This window comes from Cupressus sempervirens, chromosome 3, assembly GCF_028749045.1.
Source record: "Cupressus sempervirens isolate cs-2001-9-10 chromosome 3, ASM2874904v1, whole genome shotgun sequence".
NCBI classification, from domain to species: Eukaryota; Viridiplantae; Streptophyta; class Pinopsida; order Cupressales; family Cupressaceae; genus Cupressus; species Cupressus sempervirens.
In genome coordinates, this window is record NC_143120.1 from 159487770 (window position 1) to 159506105 (window position 18336).

Genomic DNA, 18336 nt, shown 5'->3' on the forward strand with positions numbered 1-18336 from the left:
TACATCAAAAAGAGTCATAGGTTAACCACTGACCCCTTTCGACACATTGGAACCAACCAAATGGGTCTCTAGGGGTCCTAGGGCCATAGAAAGGGGTCATAGTTTAACCTATGACTGACCTATGACCCCTTTTGACACATTTGAACCAACCAAATTGGTCTCTAGGGGTCCTAGGGCCCCTAGGGACATATGTTGTCATGAAATGTGTCGAAACCTATGACCCCTTTCGACACATTTGAACCAACCAAATCATTCCTTAGGGATCCTAGGGCCCCTAGGGACATATGTTGTTGTGAAATATGTCAAAAGGGGCCATAGGTTAACTTATGACCCTTTTCAATGTATTTGAACCAAACAAATCGGTCCCTAGGGGTCCCAGGTCACCTAGGGACATATGTTATCATGAAATGCATCGTAACTTATGACCCCTTTCGAATCCCTAGGGGTCCTAGGGCCCCTATGAACATATGTTGTCATGAAATGCGTTGAAAGAGGTCATAGGTTAAGCTATGATCCCTTTCAATGCATTGGAACCAAATGAATCAGTCCCTAGGGCCCCTAAGGCCCCTAGGGATAAATGTTTTCATGAAATGCATTGAAAGGGGTCATAGGATAGCCTATGACCCCTTTTGATTCATTTGAACCAACCAAATGGATCCCTCGGGTTCCTAGGGCACCTAGGGATATATGTTGTCATGAAATGTGTTGAAAGGGGTCATAGGTTAACCTATGACCCCTTTTGATGCATTAGAACCAACCAAATTAGTCCCTAGAGCCCCTAGGAACATATGTTGTCATGAAATACATCAAATGGGGTCATAAGTTAACCTATGACAGTTTTCGATGCATTTGAACTAACCAAATCGCTCCCTAGGGGCTCTAGGGCTCCTAGAGACATATGTTGTTATGAAATGTGTCAAAAGGGGTTAATGCATGAAAGGGGTCATATGTTAACCTATGACCCCATCCAACCCATTAGAACCAACCAAATTGGTCCCTAAGGACATATGTTGTCATGAAATGCTTCAAAAGGGGTCATTGATTAACCTATGACTCCTTTCGATCCATTAGAACCAACCAAATGGGTACCTAGGGGCCCTAAGGAACCTAGGGAATCTATGACCCCTTTCAACACATTGGAAACAACCAAATGGGTCCCTAGGGCCCCTAGGGACATATGTTGTCATGAAATGCATCGAAAAGCATCATGGGTTAACCTATTACCCCTTTCAACACATTGAAACCAACCAAGTGGGACCCTAGGTGCCCTAAGGCCCTTAGGAACATAATTTGTCATGAAATGCATTGAAAGGGATCATAGGTTAACCTATGACCCCTTTGGATGCATTAGAACCAACCAAATCAGTTCCTAGGGTTCTTAGGGCCCCTAGGGATATATGTTGTCATGAAATGTGTCGAAAGGGGTCATAGGTTAACCTATGACCCTTTTCAACGCATTAGAACCAACCAAATGGGTCTCTAGGGCCCCTAGGGCCCTTAGGGACATATTTTGTCATGAAATGCATTGAAAATGGTCATAAGTTAACCTATGACCCCTTTCAATGCATTGGAACCAACCAAATCGGTTCCTAGGGCCCCTAGGGACATATGTTGTCATAAATTACTATATTATTTTAATAATAATAATAATAATCATAATAATATAATATAATATATTTATAGATCATAATAATAATAACAATAATAATATATATATTTCTATATTATATCTATTAACTATAGTAAAAATCATAAATAATAATAATAATAACAATAATAATATATATTACTATATTATATTTAATAATAATAGGGAAAATCATAATAATATAATTTATAATAAACATATATTATAATCATATATATTAATAATCATATGTATAATAATCATATTTGTTCACATCCCTCCAAAATTGGTTCACTTCCCTTCAAAATTTTGGCATCCATTTTGGGTACCTAATCTCATATTGGGTATCCAATTATACCCAATATGAATTTGGGTACCTAAAAAACTGGCATACTTTTCCCAACATATTCCCTATTACTGTAGACTTGAAAATCACATTTTTTGCGAGCAATTTTCACAGATTTGGACAAAACTAAGTTTTTGGGGCCCATACGATCGAAAAAGGTTCTATAATATATGATTAGCTGTTTGATATTGTTTTCTAAATGGGGAGCAGTAGTCATTGAAAGGCTAAACATAAAAAGAAGGTATCAAATGCAAAGATTACAACATATAGGGAAATGGACAAGCTAAATCAACAAAGGAAGAGACAAGGTATGTTAAATGTGAGTCAAGTTGATGATGTATTCATCGAAGATGAAATCATAGAGTTAGATAATGAATATATGCAGTTGGGGAACAAAAATGTACCAATTGATAATGAAAATGCTAGGATTGAAAATTTAGAGAATGAAAATTTGTAGAATGAAATGCTACAAGGTCATAATGTAAATTGCATGATTGACCATGTTGAAAATAACAATGCATAGGAACATTACATATCTCCTAATTATAATCGACATGAAGGTTCTAGAGCACCAAAATGAATAATTGAAATTGATGAAACAATTATTATAAATTTGGAAGGGAAAAATTTAGAAAGAACCATTCCGTTATGGGCTTTGAGACTATATAAGATGTTTTTCAACAACAAGATAGTGGTGGAGTAATGTCAACCTTTTATGCACTTATTAAAAATACAAAAGATGAGACCTATGCTTTCCAAATTGAAGATTTGTGTTAGTAAAAAATTGGAAAGAAATGCCATTATTGTGAAGAATCTTTTTAGTGCTCTCAATAGCATTGGGGAAAATAGCAGGGAGAAAGATAAGAGAGCTGCTTGAAGGGTTATTACAACCCCTTTAGTAAGTAATCATTTGAGAAAGGATAGATATATGAGACAAAATTGTATTGAATTGAACCTAAATCTTAATATTTTGAGAAGAGCATAGTTTAGTAGATGAGAGAGAATTGATGATCCTCTTCAAAATGAAACATGGGCTTTTGGTGGGAGACTTTCACATTTTGATAAGAAGCTATCCGATGATGTAAAGGAAGAAATTACACAGTTTTGGCACTTTAGATCAAGAGTGTCACCCAATGCTAAAGACACGTTAAAATTGAGAATTGGCATCAGAGACCACACGCCACATCCTAAACATTATTTTGAGGTAAGTCAAACTATGTTGTTCAAACAATTTAAAGAGACTCATCCAAGATTTCATATATCACAAAGGGCTTTTGAATCTTTGAAAGCTATTTTATTGTGTGCCACTTAGAATTCAAAATACATGTTGCAAATATCATGTCAAGTTTTCTATGCACCATGAACTACTATGCTCCATCCATTCTACTTTGCATAGTAAAGAAATGTTGGAGAATTGTGGTGCTAGTGGTCTTCCAAAATCATCAAGAGACTTGCTAGATCAATTTTTATGTTGTAGAGTTGATGGTTGTTTCTTTTATAGAAATACTTGCTTAAATGAGAAGTGTTCAAAATGTGGAGGCTTATCCAAGTTTGACACATGTTTTCATGAGGGGTGCGAACAAGATCTTGGGAAGACAATAGTAAAAAAAATGGTATACATGAAATGGTGAAATACACATTGAAGAGTGGGGGTGAGGGTTCTAGATGTGAATTGGTTGCAAAAGAAATCAGTGTGGCTAGTTTTATTTCGGAGTTCAAGAAAAATATTTTCTACAAGTATGCAAGACATAGTCACAAGTCTCAATGGTTGGATCGACAATTTAGAATGTGTAAGGAGACTTTTTGACTTTGCTGAGAACTACACATTGCAGTCTCAAAATAAGACACAATCTCAATTTTGCAACTCCATTTAGATTGTTATTTTTGTCCACATAAGATATAGGCATGCCCTTGATAGTGTGGAAGATAATAAAAAGATTATTAGAGAGTACCATTTTTATATGAGTCATGATAGATCTCACTCTCACGAGTTTGTGCAACATTGTTTTGAGAATTATTTTGATTTCTTACAAGAGCATGCAATTGCTATGGATAGACATATCATTTGGTCAGATAATTGTACTAGTCAATTCAATAATGCTCGCATGTTTTATTGGTTGTGTAGGATGTAGATAGAGAGGGGGGTGCCTCATATTTGGAGTTTTTTTGAGTCTGGCCATGGGAAAGGGGAACATCATGGAGCAGGGGCATGTGTGAAGAGAGCTCTAGTTAAGAAGCAATTGAAGATTTCAAGAGCAAAGCTTCCTGATGCTCATAGCATTGTTTATTGGTGTAGTTTAGCATTATCGTAGGGGGGGGACTCTTGATTCAGTAGTACACAAGTTATTTTGGTTGGTTGAGGAAGGGTCCATAGGTGATAGATCAAATTGTGCTATAGTGAGAGACTCATAAAAAATGCATTCATTCTAAAGATTTGATTCTAGTACATGGACCATTTGGACATGATAGCTAGTTTGCTTTTGTCCTAGTTGTTTTCAGTGTGATTGGGATCACTATGAGTCAAGTGAGTGGGTGGACACATGGGCTTCACATTATCTTACTCAATTGTCTATCATACCCTCTATTAGAAATGAGGACATGGAAAGTTCACTTGAGCATAACCATCTATTAGATCTTCTTTAGCCAAGACATGTCTTTGCATTGGTTGCACCACGAGGGAATGATGAGAAATTAGATTATTGGTTAGCATATTGTGTAAGAGGTAAACAAAAGCTTGCACAACAGATCATAGATGTTGATGGATTCACATATCCTACTAGTTTAGTGGTTGTCATTGGAACATGGCTACGAACATATATACTTAGAAGGAATGGAATTCCTACATTCAAAGACTATTAGAAGCAAAAAAAAATTCTCATATATTCGCATCTTATTATAGCAACAAATGTAAAGTTGTTGAAGCATCAAGGAAGACCAAAAGTAAAAGAACTTTTTACTATTACTAATGTTGATCATGAAGCCCTATTGGAGACCCTAAAATAGAGAGAGGACCCTACTAGAACACTCAACTAGGTATATTTACTTCTTAATATGTTATTTTGTTCATAATGATTCGGTGAACTGATGATTATCTTGTTTGATACAATAAGTTAATAATATTTTTTATGATATTAGAATGTAGGTACATCATGAAGAGTATCCATACATGAAGATTAAAAAATAAATAAGGAGCAGAATGAAGAAAAATCTATTCTATTTTTGACACTAGGATTTTTGACAATATTTTTTTGACACTACAATTTTTGTTAGTTGTGTATTGATGTAATAATGATGAAACACTTGAGATATTGTAAATGTAAACATGTTGATTTAATGTAAGAAACAAAGTTGATTTTACTTAATGCAATTTATATAGAGGGACCTAAAAATTGATTATTTTAATACATACTAACACCAAAATTGCACTGTGCCCAATGCTAAAAACATGAGATCGGTAAAAAATAATGTTACTACTTAATACTAACCCTAGTGAAACCCTTTCTTTTTCCATGGAGAGTCTCTATTGTCCACAGCCACCCCGTACCAAAGAGTCTCCAAGGTGCTCTAAGTACATGTCGAGGTCGATCTTTCGAGGGTCTTAAATCAAATCTCATGGGTGCTACCAATGAAATTTTGAATGCTATAGGATGATCATGATGAGGCCTAAAATAACCTATCTCAGTTTTGAGAGATCACATTCCATTTGGATTTGGCATAGCGATCTCACTCAATGCCAAAACTCGTAGTGTGCCTCAGTTCATAGGTGTATCATAGTGTAACTTTGAAACTGTTGATCTTGGCATCAAACCATCAGTGCCATTAGCTTCAGATGGGAATTTGAACCCTATTTACACCCTTGTTCTGGTTGTGGAGAACCTCCATCATCCATGGCCACCCTGTACAGAAGAGTCTCCAAGGTGCTTTAAGTGTGTGTCAAGGTCGATCTTCTGAGGGTCTTAACTCAGAGCTTGTGGGGGCTATCGATGAAACATAAAATGCTACATGATTTTCATGGTGAGGCCTAAAATATCCTATCTCATTTTTGAGATATCACATTCTATTTGAATTTGGCACAACAATCTCGCTCGATGCTAAAACTCACTGTGTCTTAGTTCATAGGTGCATCACAGTGTAACTTTGAAATTGCTGATCTTGGTATCAAATCATCAGTGCCATTAGCTCTAGATGGGTGGGTGAACCCTAGTGACACCTTTCTTCTAGTTGCAAAGAGCCTCCATCATCTGCAGCCACCCCATATTGAAGAGTCTCCAAGGTGCTCTAAGTGTGTATTGAGGTTGATCTTCCAAGGATCATAACTTGGAGCTCATGGGGGCTATCAAAGAAAAATTGAATGCTACAAGATGTTCATGATGAGGCCTAAAATACCCTATCTCATTTTTGAGAGATCACATTCCATTTGGATTTGGCATAGCAATCTTGCTTGATTGAAAAACTCACAGTGTGCCTCAGCTCATAGGTGCATCACAGCGTAACTTTGAAACTACTGATCTTGGCATCAAATTTTCAGTTCCATTAGCTCTAGATAGTTGGGTGACCCTAGTGACACCCTTTTTCTAGCTACGGAGAGCATCCATCATCTGCGGCCACCCCATACTGAAGAGTCTCCAAGGTGCTCTAAGTGTGTATCGAGGCCGATCTTCCCAAGGTCATAACTAGGAGCTTGTGAGGGCTATCAACAAAATGTTAAATGCTATAGGACAATCATGGTGAGGCCTAAAATAATTTATCTCATTTTTGATAAATCACATTTCATTTGGATTTGGCATAACAATCTCGCTTGATGCCAATACTCATAATGTGCCTCAGTTCATAAGTGCATCATAACGTAACTTTGAAATTGATGATCTTGGCATCAAATTGTCAATGCCATTAGCTTTAGATAGGTAGGTGAACCCTACTGACACCCTTTTTCTGGCCACGAAGAGCCTCCATCATTTGTTGCCACCTTGTACTAAAGAGTCTCCAAGGTGCTCTAAGTGCATGTCAAGGTCAATCTTTTGAGGGTCGTAACTTGGAGCTCGTAAGGGCTATTGATGAAATTTCAAATGCTACATGAAAATCATACTGAGCCTAAAATAACCTATCTCATTTTTGAGAGATCACATTCCGTTTGGATTCAGCAGAACAATCTTGCTTGATGCCAAAACTTGTAGTATGCCTTAGTTCATAGGTGCATCACAGCATAACATTGAAACCACTGATCTTGCCATCGAATCATCAGCACCATTAGCTCTATATGGGTAGGTGAATCCTAGTAACACCCTTGTTCTAGTTGTGGAGATCCTCCATCGTCCATGGCCACCTTGTACCAAAGAGTCTCCAAGGTGCTCTAAGTGCATATTGAGGTTGATCTTCTAAGGGTCATAACTCAAATCTCATGAGGGCTATTGATGAAATGTCAAATGCTACATGATGGTCATGACAAGGTCTAGAATAACCTATCTCATTTTTGAGAGATCATATTCCATTTGGATTCATCACAATGATCTCGCTTGATGCCAAAACTCGCAATGTGCCTTAGTTCACAGGTGCATCACAGCGTAGCTTTGAAACCACTGACCTTGGCATCGAATCATCAGTGCAATTAGTTCTAGATGGGTGGGTGAACCCTAGTGACACCCTTTTTCTAGCCACAGAGAGCCTCCATAGTCTGCAACCATCCTGTACTGAAGAGTCTCCAAGGTGCTCTAAGTGCATATCGAGGTTGATCTTCTGAGGGTCGTTAGTCGGAGCTCATGAGGGCTATCGATGAAACATCAAATGCTACATGACGATCATTCTGAGGCCTAAATTGACCCATCTCATTTTTGAGAGATCACATTCCGTTTGGATTCAGCACATTGATCTTGCTCGATGCCAAAACTCGCAGTGTGCCTCAGTTCATAGGTGCATCATAGCGTAACTTTGAAACCACTAATCTTGGCATCGAATCGTTAGTGCCATTAGCTTTGGATGGGTAGGTGAAACCTAGTGACACCCTTATTCTAGCTATAGAGAGCCTCCATCATTTGTGATCACCCTATACCGAAGAGTCTCCAAGGTGCTCTAAGTGCGTATCAAGGTCGATCTTCCAAGGGTCGTAACTCAGAGCTTGTGAGGGCTATCGATGAAACGTCAAATGCTACATGATGATCATGCTGAGGCCTAAAATAACCTATCTCATTTTTGAAAGATCACATTCTATTTGGATTTGGCAGAACAATCTTGCTCGATGCCAAAACTTATAGTGTACCTCAGTTCATAGGTGCATCACAATGTAACTTTGAAATGCTGATGTTGGCATTGAATCATTAGTGCAATTAGCTCAAGATGGGTAGGTGAACCCTACTAACACCCTTGTACTGGCCGCGAAGAGCCTCCATCGTCCACGACCACCCTAGTGCAAGAGCACCTAGGTAGTCTAGTTTGTACCTAGTGCTTCTTTCTTGTCGTTTTGGCTTGTAGTTATGCTAGCCACATCACTAGTGGTTTAATAAGACCTATTAGGTCCTTATGTAAGGTTAATTTAGTTGCTAAGTGGGTTTTTGCTCCTAGGTTGCAGTTATGCCTATAAGTTTCTCAATAGGGGTTAGATTGACCAAAGTGGTAGAAAAGTTGACCAAGGGTCAAAAACCATCTTGGAATGTCTATATCAATCTAATAGGACCCTTACCAAGTTTGGTGAACTCATCTAATTAAGAATTTTAAGTTATAGCAAAAATTCCTCAAAATTGCAATTTTGTAACTTTTGCAACATTTTCTTGCAAAGTTGAAATGAGTGCAAAGAGTTAGTTAGGGGTTTGAGCACGACCATACAAGGTTGGAAACACCTATATAAGGTGTGAAATGACCTTACTATGACTGTGATTTTAATGTGCTAACAACAACATCTAGTTGAAATTTGTTTTAGATATTGATTTTTAGTTATTGTAGAGTTGTTGGTTGATCCAAACTCATACATATCAATGTCATAATGCTAATGGAAGTCTTGAATCTTTCTTGCATTTCTAAAATATCATGTGGGCTTTGTAAGCTAAATGTGAAGTAAAGTCTCATAATAGCACTTGTTCTCATTTTTCTTTGTAAAATTGATGTACCAAGGTGAAGGGGGTGGATTGCAAAGATTATTTCAAATTAAACATATATGATAGCATTTCAAATTAAACATTGCATCAAAATTTGATAATAAAGGTTGTTAAAATGTTATTAAAAAATTATTGCATTTAAATCGAATATAACAAACATGATCAAAATGAATGATATTCCATAAACATGAACGATACACATGATCCACAATAAATTGAACAATACTATACTAAATTAATATGTATATCATTGTGCACATAAATAGTAATAAAAAATATATCAAAATAAATGTATCCATAGATAAATTACACAAATATATATCAAAGTTCATGTATCCATAGACAAATTACACAAATATATATCAAAATACATAGATCCATATAAAAAATGTGGCTAATCATGCCATCAAAATGTGTATAATATCGATGTTTCTATAAACAATGTGGCATATGCCATCTCAATATGTCTCATGATGCATCCTATGACAACTATATTATCCTAGGCTACTGGTGGATGATCAAAATGTAGCCTCTTCGCTACACTAGGTGGATCAGATGCCTCCTACATAAACAAAAAAGGAAAACCCAAAGTTAGACTACTAAACTTATATGATTCTATGTATCTAACATTGAATTACTCAAATGCATAATGATCTTTTTTTTTAATGAAGATTTATAGTATTAAACTTTCATCATAAATACCTCTCTCATTGACCTCCTACACCGGTCAGGAGTTCTCTCTTATGTCCTTGGCAATGCTTGAACCTCGTTGATTGTGGCTTAGGCTTGGAAAAGAGAGAGATTTCTTAGTGTGCTTGCTAGCACAAGTTAAGATTTCCTTAGAGGTTTCTACCAAGGTGTGGATCTAGACTAGCTAGGATTAGTGTTTGGATTGGATCTTGAGGGATCTTGTAGAATTATTATTTTAATTTTTGTTTTATTTGGCCCCAACCGAGAAGGCCTTACAGCCTGACACATTGCATGTAATTAGTTATTTAATGAATAAAAAGTTATGATTTGGCATCATATCTTCCATTGTTGTTGTGTTTCCACTGTGTGCTTATTTGCCAGGGGCTAAGACATCTCCTTTGGGGATTCTCCTACCTTGTACTACATCAATCAACTACCATGGAAAAAATTTATTCATTAAAATTATTGAGGGTTTATTGTTGATCACAAAAAACCTTTTGAGAATTTGATAGTAGAGATGAAACAACCACAAGGAACACCTTTAGGGCTTGATCTCTAATGTTTAAGTCATAGCATTGTATGCATTGATAATCTTTGTATTAGACAAACATAAAAGATACTAAAGCATGACACAATTATGAGTATCACAATCTTTTTCATTTACTTCTATACTATTATAACTCTCATTTCAAATGTTATAAATATAGTTTTAACATGCACTACATGTATATTGACATTTAACGCAACTTTGCATCATTTTTAATATCCTTTTGTATTAAATTCAATGGCCACATATTTTTCCTATAATCTTCTATTTGTATCACTTTAGGTCAAATTCTAATCTTAATTGTTTTTAATATACTAACCTTTTAAATAATGTACTTCAAGATATATATTTTATGTTTCTTTGATAGGATGCATTTTCTTAATGGTTATAATCCTTTATACAATCTTTCTTTAGTTTCAAAATTATATTCCTCATCATGTTTCATCATGATATAAAAGTTATTTATAATTTTTATGCAGCTTAACAAGATGCTGGAAAAAATCTATTTTATCATAGGTTTGTGCTTGGTTTTATGACTTTCACCTGTATCTTCCATGTAATGTCATCCTTCCTATAGAGGAACTGAGTGTTTGTTATTGGGTAAAAGATAGAATGCTCAATCAAATTAAAAATAATGGATCAAGTAACACTCAAATTAAATATCATAGCTACACATATAGTTCAATTTATATTTAGCACAAAGGTGTAGATGAGCTTAGATGAAGTTTCACCATCTACAGATTGAGATTGTAGATTTATGTGGATGGTCAGATGCTTTGTATTACAAGACTCGTGCTCTTTATCTTGTAGTGTGCATTTTTAAAATTACCATCATACCAATATTAAATAGTAGGAAGCGCAATCTCTTCGATGAACTCATTCCTAAGTTTATCGAATTACTTAAAGGAGGATAAAAGATTAGCTATCACAAGGGCCCACTCAAAAAATGGTTGATTATTACTCTTAATTTTGATTATGCCATCATGATCATAGTACACAAGTCATTCGATCTGTTAGGGCTCGTTTGGTGAGCGGAATACAAGCGGAATAGGCATATGTAAATTCAAAAAAATTTGAATTCCTTGTTTGGATGCACCAAAATGGAATTGGAATGTGAAGTAAAATAGGAATACGTATTCCAATTTTGGCCCAAAAATGGGGTTTTGCAATTCTACCAAAATAGGTGTTATTGGAATACGTATTCCTATTCCACTTTTTTTTATTTTAGAAAACATAAATTTTGGGGTCTACAAATTCCCATCAAATATTGGCTGAACCAAACAGAGAATACGAATACGTAGCCCCATTTTCTATTTCAGAATATGTATTCCTATTCTCCTATTCCTATTCTTGCCAAACGGGCCCTTAGGTCATTGCATGGATATTGTGGGGTATCTACACTATTTTCCATGAATTATATTCTATCAATTAAAGTTCAAACCTTTCTTCTAGGAAATGTAGAGTAAATGTAGAGTTATTACATGTGTATCTATGGTTGAAAAATTAAAAGTATTCTACATATTATTTAACAATATAATAGATAATTTCTCTTTATTTACTATTAAATTAAACAATTAACTATTTCATTTCAATATAATGGATAATTCTCTTTATTCTACACATTATTTAACAATAGAATGGATAATTCCTCTTTATTTACTATTAAATTAAGCAATTAACTATTTTATTTATGCAAAATTTTGGACTATTTATTTTTTATTATATCCAATTTTGGAATGGTTATTAAGTCATACATTGTGATTTTTTTGTGACACATTACGTCAAAATTTATTTTAATGATTATTAACTATCAAGTTATTAAATGATGTTCATAAATTTTCTTCACTATTGTTCAATGTGTACTTATTATTTGACAATCTAATGGATAATTTATCTTTATTTACTATTTAATTAAATGATCAACTATTTCATTTCAAAATTTTCTTCACTATTGTTCAATGTGTACTTATTATTTGACAATATAATAGATAATTTCTCTTTTTTTACTATTATATTGAATGATTAATTGTTTTATTTCAAACAAATTACTTGACAATATAATGGATAATTTCTCTTTATTTACTATTAAATTAAATGATTAACTATACCATTTCAAAAATTTCTTTACTATTGTTTAATGTGTACTTATTATTTGACAATATAATGAATAAATTTTCTTTATTTACTATTACATTAATTTATTAATTATTTCATTTCAAAATTTGCTTCAATTTCATACATAGTTTCAATTACTTAATCTAATTATTCTATAATTTATTATTATAAATAAACTATGATTAACTATTTAATTTGAAAACTTGCTTCAATTCCATGCATAATTTCAATTACTTAATCTAATTATTCTATAATTTTAATTTGATTAAATTAATTTATTATTAGCTTGTATATACTCTATATAAAAAAAGAAATTTCCTAAATTGTGTCCTCTAAAAAGATATCTCAGCTTATATAACAGAAACTTATAAATATATTAATCAATAATTAATTATTAGCTCCAAACTCAAATTTTCCTTGAAAATAATGTAAATTTCGATATAATAAATAGAAATGCACGTCAAACTTTAATTTTCAGAACTTGTGGTCCAGACAACTGTTAAAAAAAAGACTATATATTCTTAACAAATCTGCCTCACTGGCATCTAGAAAGTAATACACGATCTATCTTATTGACATGATGACACAATTTGTTGAAATAACAAGTTTGAAGGACGAATGAATCCATCTAACATTGAGGAAGATCAGAAGGAGGTGCCGGCACTTTCTCAGAATCTTCTGATCCGTCCAGGGTAACAAATACCATATCAAAACCAAGTGAGGAATGAGATTCAAAGTGGCAATGCACGACCCAAACTCCTGTTTATCAAAAACCAAAACAACTTTCACAGTCAAAAATTTCATGTACAAATATATAATTTAATTACAAAGATCTAAAATATAGATGGAATAATTTTGAACAATTTATAAATATTATATCTAATCTTTCAAATAAATTTTGTATTTTATTATGATTTTCTACATAATCTCCTTTCCTATAATAAATTATCAAAAGTAATTTGAAACATAGAATTACAAATTGATAGGAAAAAAATTGAATCAATGGGATGGCTTACTTAATTGGTAAGCTAAAAGTGTTAACTAGTCAAAATTGACTTTTATTTCCAAACTTAACTTTTTCTTAATATTAAAAGGTGGCCTGTCATTGAACTTAAATGGATTAGAGAAAACTCCATACCACATTGTAATAACATCTTAAATACATATTGTTCTATTAGACTTATCTCTGGCCCATCTATATCCAAGATACACTTTTGTAAATAGGATTTAATTATTGTAAATATGTGTAATCTTGTATTAACATCTTAAATATGTATTGTTCTATTAGTCATATCTTTAGCCCATTCTAATAGAATATACAGTTTTGTAAATAAGATTTAAATAGTGTAAACATTTGTAGCCTGGCCAACTACAATCATAGGTTTTCTTCCCTATATGCTCACCGGAACTAGAACAATAAGTCTAACTTTTAAACAAATAAATAAACTATTCCACTGCCATTCATTACCAATTAGGAAAAAAAATACACAATTTAAATCAAAAGATCATATCTACAATAAATAGGAACAGGAATTTTAAAGCCGTTATCATAAATGTTGCATACCATGTTGTAATAACATCTTATATTATTCTATCACTGTCATCTTTGGCCCTTCTAGACTACAATGGTAGGTTTCAATAATGCCCATATTCACCTCTAAATCAAGACTGTAAGTATAACTTTCAAATCAATAAATAAAATTATTCCACTACTACCCATTATCTATAAAATACCTGAACCAACTATAAATGTAACATTTAAATCAATAAATAAAACTAGTAGACTACGTCCCATTATCTATTAAAAAAGATGTATACCTACAGTAAACAGACATGTTGAAGCAAAAATATATGCATCTCACCTGGATTGTTGGCGAGAAATCTAATGGCCGCCCAGCCACCAGTAGGAACTTGAAGAGTATTCAAGCTCTGGGCATCCACAAGATTGAAGCTTTCAGGGTCCGTTTCATTATCATAGTTACCAAACCCTTGACCAACAACATAAAAATCATGACCATGGAGGTGAATAGGATGGCTCTCTACTGTAATAATTCCAGTGTTCTGAAAAACCACTTGAACACTACTATTGAAATCCAAAACTTTAACTTTCGTTCCAGTGTCAGGCGCCCACAAGCTCAGAGAAATATCATCTGAAGTGTAATTGAACTCCAGGGGAGGATTATCGGGAAAATCGGTAGTAAACACGCCATCTGTTTGGTTGTAATAATGGGCCTGCAATATGGCTGTATCGGGGAACACAAATGAAACGTTATTAAAACTTCCAACGCCTCTGACACCATTGTTCCCAGGGCATGAATTATCAGAACAAGTAATGAGACCGAGTCCTTCTGTTATGTACATTTCTACATCAACCGTCTGTGGGATTGATGCATTCAGGCTTCTTAGGGCTGTGGTGAAGTTGAATGCAGTTGCTGTGTCGTTGTAATCAGGAAAGTCAGGCAAAAGAGGAGTGCTTGTTGTATTGTCGGTGCCGTTGTATTGTAGTATTGCAGTAGCACTGTTGTTTAAGTATTGCGTTCCATCGGGCTGGCTGTTGTATACGCGGGTTCCAATGTAGTAGAGACCTTCCTCCTGATCAGTTGTTATGAGCACGTCCATTGTGTTGCCCGGGGCTATCACAAGAACATCGGTTGTGTATGGTTGCACGTAAACTGCATCCATTGCTACAACGGTCATATTGTGCTGAGCTATTTTGAAAAAGGAGGCATGAATCATTGCAGCGTTTACAATTCTCAGCAGGTAGGTTTTCCCCATCTCAACCAAAAACCGCACAGTATCTGCATGCATCCATGTTTTATTGATTAGTCACTCTTATATTGGAATTGGGTAATACTCTTACAATTAATTCTAATATTCGAGAATATTAGTGAAAATTTAGATATTAAACCAACAATAAATAATATTTCCACCTATCTATAAAAAAACAAATGTATGGAAAGTGTTACAAACCATTGGAAGAGCATGGGAAAAAGTCGCCTGGCTGGCTGTTAATGGTGTATGCATCGGAGTCATTTGGTACACCTCCTGATGAAATCGCCTCCGCTAAAACATCTTCCACATTAGCATTCCACCATTCACCTGCCCATCATAAAGTAAATTCATCAAACTGGTACATAGCTTTTAGAAATATTGTTTAAGTTTTCATTAAGAAAAATGGTAGGAACATAGGCTATAGTATGAGGATTCTTAAGTTGTTTATATGTTTCTTAAGATATTGGATTTAAGTCTGAGGTCTGAGATATAATCTGTACTTGTATCGCAGGCCCTCTGAATTAATCTCACTTCAGTTCACTTCAATTACTCAAATTAACCCACTAAATAGTAACCCGCTAAATAGCGAAAAAAATGTATAGATTAAAAATTTGGATTTCCCCTTTAGATATTTTTAATGGTATACAATAGAATGCAGGGAAATGACCCAGTAGCTATTTGGGTTAACTTTAGACACCTGCAGTTTCTAATGGGTATGTCAAATTTGTCAATCTTTTGAGTGAACCTCTGTACGTGAGTGAAGAGGTTAAAGCTAATCTTGTATCATTTTAAAAGGTTAGTGAGCCGTTATGTTCACCCCTCAATAGTCACTTACCAAAAAATAGTAATTTTTGCACAAATAGACCAATCTATATTTTTTACAACTTCTTATTAGCAATAATTAGACTTTTTGACATAGAGATCATTCAAACATGAGCCAAACAGATCCATTTCCCTTAATCAACATATTATTAAAAATTTCAAACATAATATAATAAAATGCACCACACTACTAAAATTCTAATAAAAAAGTCATAGAATGTAGAAATTTTTTATTGGTAATGGATTCCATTTTAAAAAGTCATTAGTCGAGAAAACCAAAAAAGCATAAAGAAAATTTATGTGGAGAAGAGGTACAGACCCAAAATAATAGGAATCTCATCGTCTGGTGTGGAAAATGGATAATCATTTCCCTCCTGAGGTGAAATGACAAGTGCTCCATGAACAGTGGCTCTCAGATATGTGATATGTGCATGCCACCACAATGTCCCTTCCTGTCCACTGATTGTAAAATTGTAGGTATAATTGTTTCCAGGAGTAATGGGACACTGGGTTATGTAGGCTGGTCCATCTGCCCAAGGCGATCCGATCTGCTTCACCCCATGCCTCCAAAACCACAAATAATATAATTACAATATCAGTTTATTCATTACTTTAGGGAAAAGCATTTGCTAGTTCAACATTTTAATTTTGAGACAGAAATTTCATTATTTTATTTTTTAAATTGTTCAAAAAAAAATTAAGAGCAACATTAATTTACACATGAATGTCATATTTTTATTCTATTGTTAAAGTATATTTTGTGCTTAAATTTAGACAGTTAACAGTTTATTGATCTGTATTTTTTCTTTCTAATGATAGCTGTGGTAGTATGCTAAAATAGAATGTAAGTTAAACTTTGATGGGGCCTCTAATAGAAACCTTGACCCATTGGAAGTTCAATGCATAATTCACTTTAGCAATGGGGAGCGTATAGTGAGAATAACATTGGTTTTAGATGATGGTTAACAATAATATGCAGATCTCAAAGCCTTACTAGTCAGAATATACTTATGTTTAGAATTGAATAAATTGAAGGAGACTCAATTATTTTGATTAACCCTGAAATGGAGATTGCATTTTCTTTTGGAAGCTCTATTATCTTTGATCAACCAATTTGAACACGTTACAATTAATCATATTTACATAGAAAGGAATAGTTTAGGGTTTATCCAAGAGTTAAAACTTTCTGCTTTGACCCTTATTTAACAGAAAAAACAACAACAGTTAACTCTTACCATAAAAAATTTAAAGCATTCAAAAAAAATTAGAATCTCTTACCATTTTAATTAAGAATTGAAAAATAAATATGTCATATTTTATTCAATTTTGTAGAGAACCTCGTCATCCATAGTAACATAATGAAAATATTACTTCCATATTAAAGTATTGAACATTAATGAAAATACTGTTACTATTGAAATATGTTATGTTTTCTCTAACATTATTTACCAGTGTATAGTCACGTTATAGGGCCCGTCGTTTTGCACTTGGACGATAAGGTTATCTCCATCGTTGACATATATAGTAGGGCCAGGATACTCCCCATTGACCGTTACAATGGTCTCATTGTTACATACCCTTGTCACGTTTTGTGTTCCAATCTACATATAAACATAGTAAATAGCATAATTAGGTCCATAGTTGATTTAAGCCTAATATAACATGTTCAAAATTGAACGGGGTTAAGTTCTATACAAAATGTATTGTTGATCAAATTTTAAAAAATTAAAAAAATCTTGAATTTTTTATTAAAAAAATTGAATTTCATAATCTGCATAATTTATAATCGAGACTTTAAAAAAAATAAAAAATCCTCTGTGTTTTTTCAAAATTAAACTCCCACTTAATTGAAGCAAAACATAACATACTCAGATTTGAAGGGAATGTAGTTAAAATACTCACAGTGAAATTGTACTCGACAAGCCTGGCTGCAGAAACCATCCATGGTGCTAAGAAAATTATACATAGAAAGCAAGTTAATTTCATGGTTGGTATTTTTTCTTGTAAATCAAATTACTTTGATTACAAGAAAAATAATAATGACAATTCAGAATAATTAGAAGAGGAAGAAGAAATATAATAGCCAACGACCAACTGCAGTTATCACAGAACAACTTAAACTTTTCAAGCTTTGGAGTAATTTAGGCAGGCGTATTTAATTTATAGTTGGGAGGAGAGCACATTTGAAGTTTAGAATACTACGGGCACACAGCTTGCGTGCTCAGCACGTAAACACGTGTTGAAGAAATCAAATTAAGATGGTTCAAACAAAATAAAATCACCTTTTTTTTTTGTCCTCTTACAAGTGTGATCCAGATTGGGAAACAACTAC

The 18336-nt window shown here is 33.9% G+C and overlaps 1 protein-coding gene across 1 annotated transcript; it reads right to left on the bottom strand.

Moving 5' to 3' along the window:
• Positions 1-12909: 12909 nt before the first annotated feature.
• LOC149565250 (laccase-12-like) lies at positions 12910-18040 on the bottom strand. The gene is made up of 6 exons (XM_089817071.1): positions 17907-18040; positions 17454-17605; positions 16324-16568; positions 15381-15509; positions 14273-15208; positions 12910-13169 (listed from the first exon to the last, which is right to left on the bottom strand). Exons 1-6 carry the CDS (start codon positions 17988-17990, stop codon positions 13039-13041), a joined length of 1677 nt encoding a protein of 558 aa, XP_089673197.1. The 5' UTR covers positions 17991-18040; the 3' UTR covers positions 12910-13038.
• Between the last annotated feature and the right edge of the window lie 296 nt (positions 18041-18336).

What these genes read in the sequence shown, in the direction of transcription:
- LOC149565250 (XM_089817071.1), bottom strand. Translation starts at nt 17,990, where the DNA reads ATGAAATTAACTTGCTTTCTATGTATAATTTTCTTAGCACCATGGATG. An exon ending in TATAACGTGACTATACACTG is followed by an intron (nt 16,569 to 17,453) that starts GTAAATAATGTT and finishes GTGGTTTTGGAG; the next exon opens with GCATGGGGTGAAGCAGATCG. An exon ending in TGAGATTCCTATTATTTTGG is followed by an intron (nt 15,510 to 16,323) that starts GTCTGTACCTCT and finishes TATGATGGGCAG; the next exon opens with GTGAATGGTGGAATGCTAAT.